Source organism: Triticum aestivum, chromosome 4D (assembly GCF_018294505.1).
Source record: "Triticum aestivum cultivar Chinese Spring chromosome 4D, IWGSC CS RefSeq v2.1, whole genome shotgun sequence".
NCBI classification, from domain to species: Eukaryota; Viridiplantae; Streptophyta; class Magnoliopsida; order Poales; family Poaceae; genus Triticum; species Triticum aestivum.
In genome coordinates this window covers 295,881,384-295,896,136 of record NC_057805.1, presented here as the reverse complement: position 1 = coordinate 295,896,136, position 14,753 = coordinate 295,881,384, and the positions used below count along the sequence as shown (strand labels likewise).

The 14,753-nt window shown below is 42.0% G+C and overlaps 1 protein-coding gene across 1 annotated transcript; it reads left to right on the top strand.

The window, feature by feature from the left end:
* The first annotated feature begins 3,605 nt into the window (after positions 1-3,605).
* Positions 3,606-11,383, top strand: LOC123097526 (fumarate hydratase 1, mitochondrial). Its single transcript, XM_044519290.1, has 17 exons — positions 3,606-3,913; positions 4,068-4,185; positions 4,738-4,887; positions 5,134-5,244; positions 5,326-5,409; positions 6,254-6,352; positions 6,449-6,499; positions 6,579-6,628; positions 8,182-8,263; positions 8,706-8,800; positions 8,891-8,957; positions 9,056-9,106; positions 9,861-9,956; positions 10,158-10,256; positions 10,358-10,387; positions 10,476-10,541; positions 10,970-11,383. The coding sequence occupies exons 1-17, from the start codon at positions 3,765-3,767 to the stop codon at positions 11,054-11,056; spliced, it is 1,485 nt and encodes a 494-aa protein (XP_044375225.1). The 5' UTR covers positions 3,606-3,764; the 3' UTR covers positions 11,057-11,383.
* The last annotated feature ends 3,370 nt before the right edge of the window (positions 11,384-14,753 follow it).

The window sequence follows — 14,753 nt, the reverse complement described above, 5'->3', positions numbered from 1 at the left end:
CGCCGAATCAAAATAAGGCATTGGTGGTAAGTAGTATGACGATCACCGCCCACAACTCTTTGTGTTCTACTCGTGCATATCATCTACGCATAGACCTGGCTCGGATGCCACTGTTGGGAAATGCAGCATGCAATTTCAAAAAAATTCCTACGCTCATGCAAGATCTATCTAGGATATGCATAGCAACGAGAGGGGGAGAGTGTGTCCACGTACCCTCATAGACCGAAAGCAGAAGCGTTTGACAACGTGGTTGATGTAGTCGAACTTCTTCTAGCTCCGACCGATCAAGCACCGAACGTACATCACCTCTGAGTTCTGGACACGTTCAGCTCGATGACGTCCCTCGAACTCTTGATCCAGCAAAGTGTTGAGGGAGATTTCCGCCAGCACGACGGCGTGGTGACGGTGATGGTGAAGTGATTCACGCAGGGCTTCGCCTAAGCACTACGTGAATATGGCCGGAGGTGTAAACTCTGGATGGGGGCGCCGCACACGGCTAACAATTGTTGGTGTGTGTTCTAGCAGTGCCCCCTCCTCGTATATATATATAGGTTGGAGGGCAGGAGAGGCTGCCAAGGGGGCACCCCAAGTAGGAGGAATCCTACTTGGGCGCCTCCCAATTCGGCCTCCCACCCTTCCATATATTCATCTAGAGGGGGAAGGAAGGAGGGAGGAGAGAAGGAAGGGGGAGGCCGAATCCCTCCCCTTCCTTTCCCTTTTCTCCTCTTTCCTTCCCCCTATTTCGGCCTACATGGGGCGCACCAGCCCCCTAGGGGCTGGTCTGTCCCCTTCTCGGCCCATTAGGCCCATGTAGTTGCCGGAGGGATACCCAGAACCCCTTCTGGTGACCCGATATGTACCCAGTACCCCCAGAACAATTCTGGTGTCCGAATATCATCATCCAATATATGAATCTTTACCTCGACCATTTCGAGACTCCTCGTCATGTCCGTGATCTCTTCTGGGACTCCGAACAACATTCGTTCACCAAATCACATAACTCATATAATACAAAATCGTCATCAAACGTTAAGCGTGCGGACCCTACGGGTTCGAGAACTATGTACACATGACCGAGACACCTCTCCGGTCAATAACCAACAACGGAACTTGGATGCTCATATTGGTTCCTACATATTCTACGAAGATCTTTATCGGTCGTACGTCAATGACAACATACGTAATTCCCTTTGTCATTGGTATGTTACTTGCCCGAGATTCGATCGTCGGTATCTTCATACCTAGTTTAGTCTCGTTACTGGCAGGTCTTTTTACTCGTTCCGTAATACATCATCCCGCAACTAACTCATTAGTCACATTGCTTGCAAGGCTTATTATGATGTGCATTACTGAGAGGGACCAGAGATACCTCTCCGATACTCGGAGTGACAAATCCTAATCTTGATCTATGCCAACCCAACAAACACCTTCGGAGATACCTGTAGAGTATCTTTATAATCACCCAGTTACGTTGTGACGTTTGATAGCACACAAGGTATTCCTCCGGTATCCGGGAGTTGCATAATCTCATAGTCGAAGGAATATGTATTTGACATGAAGAAAGCAATAGCAATAAAATTGAACGATCAATGCTAAGCTAACGGATGGGTCTTGTCCATCACATCATTCTCCTAATGATGTGATCCCATTCATCAAATGACAAGACATGTCTATGGTTAGTAAACTTAACCATCTTTGATTAACGAGCTAGTCTAGTAGAGGCTTACTAGGGACACTGTGTTTTGTCTATGTATCCACACATGTATCAAGTTTCCGGTTAATACAATTCTAGCATGAATAATAAACATTTATATGGTATAAGGAAGTATAAAATAACAACTTTATTATTGCCTCTAGGGCATATTTCCTTCAATACTTTGCTGCAGAGAAATAACCTCTCAGGTGTGGTTGAATTGACAACTCAACTACGAAGTCTTATAAATATTCTTTGGCTCCCCTTGTGCCGAATCAATAAATTTGGGTAAAATACTACCCTCGAAGACTGGTGCGATCCCCTATACTTGTGGTTCATCAATTGTTGTGTGGACTCGGTAGTGTTGTTCCTCCAATAGGATCGTGTAGGTGTCCTAATCCCATTGTTTGCCCCTAAGGTCTCTCAGCTTAGACACTTGGATCTATGCGGCTCTTCACTTCTTGAGGTGGTTGTAGACCTTTGTCGAGGTGCCCTCTTGGCCTAAAATCAGCACTTGCTTGTCAACAGAGTTCAAGTGCACCTCCTTAAAACACTTGTCAATCCTCATCCCACTGGATAGAATCTCACACATCTTGTTAAGCATGAAGGTGGAGAACGACTGCCATCTCATCGAGTTCCCTTTCCCAGACATCTTTGCCTTACCAGCCTTGATGGATGCCTTATGTGCAGCAGCAGTGGCAGCATTAGGCACCGCTAGCACAAATGGTGGATGCCTCGCGACAATTGGTCTGAAGACATAAAAATCTAGAGGCATGTGGTCGTCGGTCATATGTTAGGAGTCCTCAACATACGATGACAGAAATTGGCTCTCAGATAGATAGTGGCGTGACTAAATTCTTGCGCTCATGTGCTACAAGCGCTAGCATCAGGACTAGTGGAACCAGTGGGACACACTACACATGAACTGCAAGACAGACCACTACACATGGACAATAAGCATAGTACACATGGATCATGAAGGTCAACACACCATCCCATGACTGATTTTCAAGCTCAAAGCATACCATGGAGTTCAACATACTACCACACCTACACATCGAGCGTACTTGCAAACTAGAATACTGCACATGCTCTGATTCACATGCTAGTACCACATGTACCATAGTATCATCCTTACTGATATGAAAAACAACATGAACATGATCAAAGCCTACAGAAAAACCTAGCATGATATCAATTCATCACCACTAGCTTCCACATCTTCACATTCTCATAGATTGGTAGTCCAGAATGCTACCACATGCTCACGGATATACTCCTACCACATGCTCATAGATCTAAGCTAGAGCGAGTAGCGAGGAGAGATCGATTGAACTTACTTTCATTTGTGAAGCCGCGTGGAGGCGCAAAAAGATGAGGAAGACAAATCGTCGCCGCCGTCTACCATTGGTCAGAAAAGACACGACGCTTACCTGCAATGCTCGTTGGTGAGGAATCCTCGCGGGACAAAGAGCTCGAAGGAAGAGGGGTAGGTGGGGGTCTTGCGCGGTGAGCCAAATGTGACTATATGGGGCGACCGAGTTGGCGGGAGGTGACCCAATTCCTCCTGCCGCCTTTTAAGGGATGCGCGCGAGCTCACACCATTTCTCTGCTCGCATGAGCTCGAAGCCGTGTTCCCCTCTCCTGCAGCGCCCGAGTCTGGTTGAGAGGAAACAACCAATTCGATCGTTTCTATCAGACTTGACTGGGAGATGCTTCAAAATTCGTATGATGCAGGCCAATCAACATTTTTTTCGAGGGGGGCCGGAGGGGTGGGGTGCAGGCCGATCAACCAACACATACTATGAAGTGGGCCAAATTTACATCCAGTGGGCTTGGTCCGGGGGAACGAAGGCTGGCAAACGTGCCCTGGGCGAGACAAAGCCGATCTGATAACCAACTTCTCCACCAAGACAAATCAGGCAACAACCCCGCACCACCCTAGATCAGCCCATCAAATCCCATTCCTTCTACTCCTCCCTCCCTTCCCCGGTTCCCCGTCCCGTTCACTAGCCGCCGCTTCCCTCCGCTAGGCTCTACGCGACGCAAAAACTTACGAGAGGGCCCGGAGATGGCGATGGTTCTGCGGCGCCTCGCCGGCGCATCAGGCTCGCCTTCGGCAGCTGCACTGCTGCTCCGGCCGGCGCTGACCCGCCCGATCTCCACCGGCTTCCGCGAGGAGCGCGACACGTTCGGCCCCATCCGCGTGCCCAACGACAAGTGCGTGGTTGTCCTCTTGATTTTCTAGGAGCTCGTGTCATTGATCCGTGGGATTCGTAGCGTCTACAAGTTCCCATGTTTTGGCTTTTGATCTGTTCGTGTTAAGGATGGCGTGGTTGATCTGGATGTGGCTGCTGTCGTGGTTTTTTGGTAGGTTGTGGGGCGCGCAGACACAGAGATCGCTGCAAAATTTCGACATTGGCGGCGAGCGCGAGCGGATGCCTGTGCCTATCATCCGCGCCTTTGGCGTGCTAAAAAAGTGCGCCGCTAAGGTATATAATCGAGCCTTTTCTCTAATGCCTGCGTGTCTGTGGCTGGAGGGTTGGATGCATTTGTTTGCTTCCTTGTCCTCGAAGAGCATCGCTAGTTGTAGATCAATTTTTTCACCATGTCATGAATGAAAAGGTGTACACCTAATTTTGTTTTCTGTAAATAATTATGTAGCCGGCATTTTACAGTAGGAGACTGTTGTCTAAATCTTTCTGGCTTAAAATGAACTAGACTAGACTAGTTCCGTGACAACTTAATATGTTGTTTCACCGAGTAAATGACAAAGAATTATTGCCTTTTATTACCGCCACTTTTCAGTTTACTTGTAATTTTGTGCAACGGTTAATTGAACACCATATAGGTAAATGTTTCGTATGTTACTAGAAATAAACAGATTGCAATGTTGATAATTTTTTAGACACAGTATTTTGTTTAGTGTGCAGATAGAAGATTCCGAGTAATTCAACGTCTCGTCTAGGTAGTTTGTAGGATGCTTTAACTTAAGTATCATGTATGCCTGGAGGCCTTACTACTTGGTCATTTTACTTTTCAAGGTGAATATGGAGTATGGCCTTGATCCAACAATTGGGAAGGCAATAATGCAGGCGGCCGAGGAGGTTGCAGAGGGAAAGTTGGATGATCACTTTCCGCTTGTTATCTGGCAAACTGGCAGTGGCACACAAAGCAACATGAACGCCAATGAGGTTTATGTCCTACACATGCAGATTCTTTGATGTATTATCTTTTCGTTTAATATTTAATCATCTAATTACGCATTGTATGGGTTTGCAATCTCTTCCGAGTGTGAATAGTCTAGTGTTCTGATCTGTACTCTATTTATATGGAAAAAAACTCGTTAATGCATTGAGCTGATTCTCATGTGAAGATGCTGTGGGATCAGTTTGGTGTTAATATGCTGTGCCATTATCATTTATGATCTGTTTCTCCAGGTAATTGCAAATAGGGCGGCTGAGATACTTGGACATAAGCGTGGTGACAAGTTTGTACACCCTAATGACCATGTGAACAGGTCACAGTCCTCGAATGATACATTTCCCACTGTAAGTATTCACTACTTTCTTATCTTCATTTCGCTGTATTTCTCTGCAGAGATTTCTGAGTTGTGTTGATGATGTTTTCAGGTTATGCACATAGCAGCAGCTGTAGAGATCAATTCAAGGTTTATCCCAAGTCTGGAGCAGTTGCATAAGTCACTTCATTCAAAGGTAGAAATTCTTCTCTTTCGTTTTGCGAGAATATTAGCTATTTTGCTTGTCTTGTGCCTTTTATATTGTTATTATGCCTATCCTTTCACCGATGGACTTGGTTCTATATATATATATAAGGGTGTGCCCAGTGCCAAAAGCTTTGTGGGGTCTGGGTAAAAGATTTTGTAGCAGCTATAAATGCATCAGTAATTTAGTACATCTAGGTTTCTGTCAGCCGGCCCAACCTTGGATGCTTTTGTTACTTCTTGAGTAGATGTCGTGGCTGCATTATAGCCCAGCTTACTCCATACAAGCACAGAAGAGTTGTAGTGGCCTACTGTCCTCTCTTTGTTCAAATTCTGAATAAGGCTCAAATGTGGTTTCGACAGTTATGCATCATTCGAGAGAAGGTACTATGCTAATGGATATAGCTAATAGGCAGCTCTTAAAAAATTTCACGCTGCAATTTTGGGAACTTAAGACTTAACTTTTGCTTATTAGCTCGTTCCTTAGTAACTTGATGCCCCACCCTAATGTCCTTGGTTCTTTTATCAATTCCAGGCCTGGTATTATCCAACTTTAATCTATTCTTTGTATTAATCTGTGGGTTGACCTTTTCCTTTCTGTATATGACTGATATAACAATAATGTATGGTTGAAACGAATATCTGTTACCAATTTGTCACTCGAATACTCCCTCCGTCTCAAAATAAGTGTCAACTTTGTACTAGTACAAAGTTGTACTAACCTTGAGACACTTATTTTGGGACGGAGGGAGTATCTGTTAAAAATAATGTACGGTTGAAACGAATATCTGCTATCAATATGCTGTCCTGATAAATTTGCTAACTTGGTGCCACAGTCTGATGAGTTTAAAGACATCATTAAAATTGGGCGTACACATACCCAAGATGCCACCCCACTGACTCTTGGTCAAGAGTTCAGTGGTTATGCTACACAGGTTGGAATTCTCCCCACATATATTATTGCCTTATTGATCACTATGCATTTTACATTATTAGTGAGCCTTATCGATTGTATTGCACTCTCTTTGCAGGTGAAATATGGAATTGACCGAATTGCATGTACCTTACCAAGGATGTATCAGGTACTGTACTAATGTTCTTTCATTTGTCAAATGGCAGGCGGCCATGAGTATCTACTGATCATTTTTCCTTGATATGCAGCTTGCTCAAGGTGGGACTGCAGTTGGTACTGGCTTGAACACGAAGAAAGGGTAAACAACAATTATATTGTTTTAGATAAATTGTTACATCTTTCAAGGAAAAAAAGCGCTAGGCATTAATTGTGCATTTTGCCACTGCCTAGCGCTTATCTTGCCTAAGCGTACGCCTAGGCACACCTAGCATGATTAAGCGCTAGGCATTCTGTTGTTGCCTAGCACCCGGGCACGCTTATGTGCATGCGTAGGTGCATATTTTTTCTTCAGTGGTTACATTGATACAACAACAACAAGAACAGGAGCCTTTTGTCCCAACTCCCAAGCAAGTTGGGGTAGGCTAGATATGAAACCAAACAGAAACATATCTAAAGCAAAGAAGTAAACGATGCATAAAAAAGTAAGCTAAGGTTTCACCACATGGATTGCTGATCTCCATGCAGTCCTATCAAGAGCCAAACCTTCATGCACATTCCAATCCTTCTAGTCCCTTTTTACTGCCTCCTCCCAAGTAAGCTTTGGCAGCTTCCTGCCCCTCTTAGTATTTTCGCTACCCTTTAGGATTCCACTATTAACTGATGCTTTGGAGGCCTATGTTGGATATGCCCAAACAACCTTAGTTGGCGTTGGACAAGCTTCCCAAACAACCTTATTCGGTGTTGGACAACTTCTCTTCAATCGGTGCAACTCCTCGCTTTCATTTATTACCTCGTTTATAATTTGGTCCTTTCTTGTATGGCCACACATCGGCCGTAGCATGTGCATCTCTGTGATGCTCATTTGTTGGATGTGTTGTCTTTTAGTGGGCCAACATTCTGCTCCATATAGCATCGCAGGTCTAATTGCTGCCCTATAGAACTTACCTTTTAGCTTTTGTGGGACGTTGTGACAAAGGATGCCAGATGCTTGGCGCCACTTCATCCACCCTGCTTTGATCATATGGCTAATATAATCGATACCGCCATTACTTTGCAGCACTGATCCCAGGTATCGGAACGTGTCTCTCTTGGGCACTATCTGTCCTAGAATAACCTCTGCCTCCTCGTACTCAGCACCACTAATGTCACACCTCATATAATTGGTCTTAGTCTTGCCAGGTCTAAACCCCTTGGATTCCAAAGTCTGTCTCCCTTACTGGTTACATTGATATTCTTTTTCCAAATCTTTTGTCTTCTCTGAATTATCTCCCTTTTCATGCGTCATGTGCGGAGAGAATCCATGTAACCCGCAATCCAGGGTGTTATGGCCATAATAATCCAGGTGAAGCAAACTTTAGTTTTGTAGTAGTTCAGGTTCAGCTGCTCTCAAATGCCAGAATAACCTCTGCTGTGAAACCATCTATGTGGTCTTTTGGTCTTAGCTGATGAGGTATGAAGATGTTCAAAATAAGTACTACCCCAATTTGTAAAGATTAGTGATTATATATGGTTAACCATAAGTCCATCACTGTATTTGTGTATGTTGGATGTAAAATAACATCTTATATTATGGAACGGAGGGAGTACTTTATTAACATTGACTTTTGTACAGGCTATTCGTTCCTTGCATTTTATAAGCTCTTTGTGCATCCTATTTCTTCTATTTGGTTAAAACTTCATCCCTTCTTGCAGATTTGATGTCAAAATTGCAGCTGCTGTGGCTGAGGAAACAGAACTACCTTTCGTGACAGCAGAGAACAAGTTTGAAGCTTTGGTTAGTGGTTATGTGCACACTTAACCTTAAATTGTCAATAGGGTTGGTTGGTTGAAGGTTCCATGCAAATTCATTTGAGATGACTTTTGCAATTAATTGTGGGTCATATGTTCCCATGATGTATTTGGGCAAAAGAACGTCATTTTAAGTAAAGCACAGAAGCATGGATTAGAGCATTTGTCAGCAAATGTTGATTTGTCGAAGATCCAGTAGTTTATTAACCCAGGGCAATTAAGAAACCATTTAGGCTAAGTTGCTAATTGTTTACCTTGCTCTCTGTAATAGCAAATTTCTCCCTTTCCCTGCTTTGATTGTGCTTTTGAATTACCTGGCTAAGAAACCCAGGGCAATGATATATTGCTTTGCTCCCGCCTCCTAACTCCTTTTCACTGTTGATCTTATTTCATGCTTGTGCTAATCTTGTCATTTTTTTGCGTAATAGGCAGCACATGATGCTTTTGTTGAGAGCAGTGGTGCTGTGAACACAATTTCTGCATCTCTTATGAAGATAGCAAATGACATACGCTTGCTGGGAAGGTCACTACACTTTTATATTACCTTTTTTGATAATCAATATTTTCGTAATATTTTGAGGAGCTGCACTTAACATTTCCAATATGATCACAGTGGCCCTCGTTGTGGACTTGGTGAACTTATCCTACCAGAAAATGAGCCTGGGAGCAGCATTATGCCTGTAAGCAGTATATCACTCTTTTAATTTGGTTGTTTCAGCATGTTAGTCGATTACAGCTTTGTTGTCTCCTCTGGTATGTAACTGCTTCTTTCTTTCAGGGAAAGGTTAATCCTACCCAGTGTGAGGCTCTGACCATGGTTTGTGCTCAGGTATGCTACTTGTACCTTGTTTTTCAATTTTAATATATCCTTCTAGTCTAAATGATTTTCTGCAATTTGCTCTATGCTTTTGATGCACAAGTGCTGCTTATCTAAAATATCGTTTATTTCCCAACAGTTGTTAAATATTGTCCATAGTGTATAACTATAATATTAAGTTCTGTCGATCTTTATCATAGGTCCGTTTTCAGCTTATGTTTTACATAATTTCTTATTTGCTCTGTCTAGCTTTATTAGTTAGGTGTGCAGCAAGACATTTTGAAACTCTTAGGTCTTTTTGATAATACATGGTTATTTGTAGAAGATAATGTTTAAGGGCTTTTCTTATACAGAACAGAAGGCTGATAGAATGTGCTATAATGGTATCCTTCATTTGTAGTTTTGTCATGAGTCCCTATTTAGATGCTCAGGTTTATTGTCAAATGTTTAATTTTAAGCAGCGTAGAAGCTATTGTGCAAACTGTTGAAGTGTAGATGTGGATTGCCTAGCCCTTTCCATCAGTTCAGACTTTTGGTTGCGCTGGCTAGTGCATGAATCTTAACACAAACAAGATCTCTATGATTCCTGATTGGACCAGTGTCTAAACCACAATATGCACTATCACCCAACCATTTGCATCATCCTTGCTAAAAATATGGGCATATAGCACACATTTGGTGGTATATAAGGAATTCCCCTTGGTTTGCTGTTTGTGTGAATATTCTATATGGTAATCAACTCTTGTTTGGATTTGTGATGTTGCAGGTTATGGGCAATCATGTCGGTGTTACAATAGGTGGTTCAAATGGGCATTTTGAACTGAACGTTTATAAGCCAATGATTGCTGCTGGATTGCTTCGAGTATAATCTCTGTTCTCATGCATTACACACTATGCTTATTTAATGGATGGAATGAACTGTCCTTTGAATAACCACACTAAACCCTCTTATTAATCTGCATACTTCTTGTTCTGTGACTTGCCAAATTTTAACCCCATTTCTCTGTTATTGCTTGCATGCATGCTATAATTTGGTTGACACACAATCCCTTTTTTCCAACAGTCATTGAGATTATTAGGGGATGCATCTGTATCCTTTGAGAAAAACTGTGTCAGGGGAATAGAAGCAAACCATAAGAGAATTTCACAATTGTTGCACGAGGTAACTATGTTGATTTGTTTTTAGTTTGATTGCTGCACTATCCTTTTTATCGAGTTCAGATCATTGTATTAATTCATTAATTTCTCTGTTATTTTGTACAGTCTTTGATGTTGGTGACATCGTTGAACCCCGTAAGTAAAATGCATTATTTACATTTCTTAACTTAATTCTTGCTGTACAACCTGTGGGAATTCGTGTTTAATTCTCCAATGAATACAGAAAATTGGCTATGACAATGCTGCAGCCGTTGCTAAGAAAGCTCACAAAGAAGGAACAACACTGAAGGTGATTATTGCATCTGTTTGATTTGCTTTGGTCTCTTAGTGCATGTACTTTGCATCTGTTTGATTTGCTTTGGTCTCTAGTGCATGTACTTTGCATCTGTTTGATTTGCTTTGGTTTCTTAGTGCATGTACTTTAGACTAGCTTCCAAGGTCATGTGCATAGCATACCTTTCATATCTCAGCTGGAGTTTTATCAGCCGATTATAAGGCGTAACTCATGATCGTGTTATTTGGATTAGAAGTCTAAATCATTACATTACCTACTGTTGGGCTCTTTGGTCTCCTGTTTTAATATGATTAGTTATTACACTGTATCATAATGTAATTCTACTGCTTGCTGACGCTGTGCGCTTAAAATCATGGTACAAGTGTGGATTATATTTAGAATTTATTATTAATCCTGGGTTCCTTCACTTTTTTTGTTACCAGGAATCTGCTTTAAGCCTTGGAGTTTTGACGGAAAAGGAATTCCATGAACTCGTTGTTCCAGAGAAAATGATTGGCCCTTCTGATTAAAAGCATCCTGTTAGTTACACTTCTCATCGAAGCGTTCAGGTTACCACTTCGTGGTTCCTAGCCCATCCGTAAATAAGGCAAGCCAGATTTAACATTTTCATTTCCTCGCCCACTGGGAGAGTTAATTTTGCGCAGCTAATGGTGCCGGAGGAAAACATTTTTTCCTGTTAATCGTACAGGATGTGTGTTTTAATTTATTGGAACCTTATTGGAAATAGTTTTTTTGTCTCCTTGGATATTATCAGCACGCCAACTTTTACCCAACGTGGTGAATGTTCATGTAATAAGTGCCTACTTATATTGTAAAAATCATGTTCTTTTTATTTTTGAACTGGGCTAATCCCCTTTCCATTAAAGATATAATGGAAATACAGCCAAAGCCAAGTTCACGTCCCAAGGGGAAGGGAAAAACGAGTTCAAGCACTTTAGGGAAACCCGCTGTGAGTGCTCGCAATTGAAACGCCCACTATAAGGCAAAAACTTAAAAATCATGTTCTTGAAAAATAATTAGCATTCATCTCGAGGACAAATGAAAGGAAAAAATGTACATGAGTTACGGTAAGGCGACTAAGTTGATCACCAACCGTCTTGCTGCCTAAGCGACGCCTAAAGTGCGTAAGGCGGGTGCCTAAAGCGGGCATAAATAAGGCCGTGTGCAGTGAGGGGTGCTTATGCCGCGGTTCTTAGGGAGAGAGAGTAGCGGTGCTTCTCTTGAAAAAAAAAAAAACTGAATTAAGATGCAGAGTGTTTCATACAGATGCATAAGTTGGCTTGACATGCAGAGTATTTAACGGGAGTACAACCGAAAGTCATCTTTTGATCCTGAGCTCGTATGCTCTCGCATGAACAGTAAAATCAAAAAAATTCAAAAAATTCTAATTTTTTTTTGAGAGAAACATTGACAAAAGTTTTAAGTGCCTGCAAAAATTCATCATGAAATCACATTCCTGTAAGGCGTGGCAAAAAAACAAATTCAGTGCTTCAAAATGCTTTTGAAAGTAGCTTTTTCAGAGTACTGTTTTTGTTTTTTTGCCACGCCTTCTAGGAATGTGATTTCACGATGAATTTTTGCAGGCACTTAGAATTTTTGTCAATGTTTCTCTCAAAAAAATTTGAATTTTTTTAAATTTTTTTCAATATTTTTTCGATTTTACTGTTCATGCGGGAGCATATGAGCTCGGGATCAATTCCTCCGCGTCCGAGTACAACAGTTTTCTCACAAGCACCTCCTAGCACCGGCTTCCGCTGCCCTTCTGCATCGCCGGTGCAACCTGATCTCAAGAAAAAAAAAACGTTTTTTTTACTTAGGCACTCACTTTAGCACGTGCGCTGTAAAGGGCCTAAACAATGGTGAGTTTGTTTTTATTCCTCTTCGTGTGTTGTACTCGTAACACATTGGAGAGGGGCGTCTTGTCGGGGAACATATGCTCCTGGTTTTAAAAATGTGTTTCAGACGTATTTAGAAATGTCATAAAATTCTGACAATAAATTTCATGTGTACATCTTAACATTTTAAGTGCTCACAAAATCATTTCTGAAAAAAAAAGCAGCTTTGAAAAAATGACAAATTTTGTGTCGCATATGAAAAAGATAAAATTTGGTGTTAAAAAAGGGCATTTCATGAGACATTTTTTTGTCCTTTTACACAAGCCACAAAAAATACCAGTTTTCTGCAAAACTTGCCTGCACACATAGAATATCGAGATCACGTCAAAATTTTGTTCGGAACTTTTTGCATTTGAAATGTTTTTCCCCAATGGCAGGATCATATGCTCTCATGTGCCAAAGTGAATTTCTGGTTATTTATCTTTTTGATGAACTATCGGATAGATCGGCTTATCATGCAGAATGGTAATACCAGCATAAACGAAAGTTGAGGATGACAAACTCTTTACAAACCTCAAGTACTAGTCCGGTCTGGAGAGTTATTTGAAAATTGCGCGTGCCTACAAAGATCAAAGTGCATATGTGGAGAGCTTTGCTTTGTGCTATACCGTGCCGTCCACAAGTTCACAATGTTTGATGTGTACCAATGATTGCAAGAGTATAAGGCACACCTTCTTGCAGTGCCTGCTAGTGAAGGAAGTTTAAGGCATTCTCGGGTTGGGTGAACTAATATACAATTAGAAGACACCTCGCGCGTTGCAGCGGGAATTTGTAGAAAGTAACTGTATTGCTTATGAAAATTCATAACCCAAACAATCTATAGTAGTTATTGAGAAATAGTTAGGTTCATAATCTCAACACGAACATTTGGACCTCAAAATGCATGTTGAACTATATTGTACAAACCTCGGGCAGAGGACACAACATAATATGGCTTCTCATTTTAGCAAGTAGAAACTACCTAAGAGCAATAGCATGCATGGAATGAAATACACGAACCAGATGCTACAGTAACAGTTGTGTAACTATAAAGGTGTAAGGTACTATTAGCATTGCTGATTGAGAAGTTAAGTAACGCAAGACAATTCGATACGCGAGAAAGTTTTGCAAATAATGTGTTCATTTTTCATAGGAACTAATGTGGCGATTGGTTAATTTGGTTTTTAGTTCCAGCACAGAAAAGTACAGTTATACTGCATTGGTTTCCATAGTATAGAATACATGGCCATAAGAGTAGGATGAGCAAAATGGCAAGAAAAATTGACCTTTAAATGAAACATAAGACATGGTTTCGACATTTGCACTATAGTTTCATACAACAAAATTAATACCCCATCCGACCAACCTAAGTTCAAAAATGTGACACTTATTTTGAATCAGAGGGAGTAGTATTCAGTTAACGACACCCTAAGGTGCCGAACAAGGTGTTGAAGAATAAGAATAGATCTTTCACAAAAAAATTCGAATAAGAATAGATCAACTCACGGTCTTAATCTGGCATAACTTAGAAGGAACTCCATAACTGGCTCATGTAATCTGAGTACAACACTGTAGTAGATCTTATGAAATATGGCTTGATTATTCGCAAAGAAATGTCTTGATTCTGTAACGTACATGGGTACTATTGCAGCAGTAAAGTACGTACTCTCACCTGAATAGAGCCTTGTGTGTGTGAATGCAAGAAGCTTTCTGTATTTTTATCCATCGAATTGATGTATAGCAACATGCTCTGTGTATGGGCAAGACGTTAGATTGTGAGTTCTTCGTGCATAAATAAATCTGTACATGTATGTCACAGAAACTTGAAAGATAAAGGATACAAATTAGAGGAGGATGACACCTGGAAAGGCATGATGGCCTCTGAAGCAGCAACCATGGTCCACATGAGAGAGCTGCACGTCGGCTTGTGGCAGCGGTTCATCTTGATGGAACTATGGAGAGAAAGAGCACGAGGGTGTAGGAGGGAGCAGAGTAGCCTAAGAAAATAAAGCCCCATGGGAAACGGAGAAGGTGATGAGAGGCTAGTTGTAGGGTAGCGGCGCTGTTCTCATCTTGACGAGGATCTGGCCGTTGCGCATCTGACGACGACCTGCAGGTAGAGAAGCTCCATCCTAGTCTGCCGGAGGCGGTGGCGGTGCTGCACCAGATCTGGCTGGGGCTTCCCTTGCTTGCACTACCGGCCCACTGGTCAGTGCTGTGTGGTTGGTGGTCGATGGCAACAATGGCGTATCGGAGGAGGTAGGAAGGTATGAAAGGATCGAGAAGAGGTGTCTAGAGGGGGGGGGGGGGGGGGGGGGGGGTGATTAGACCC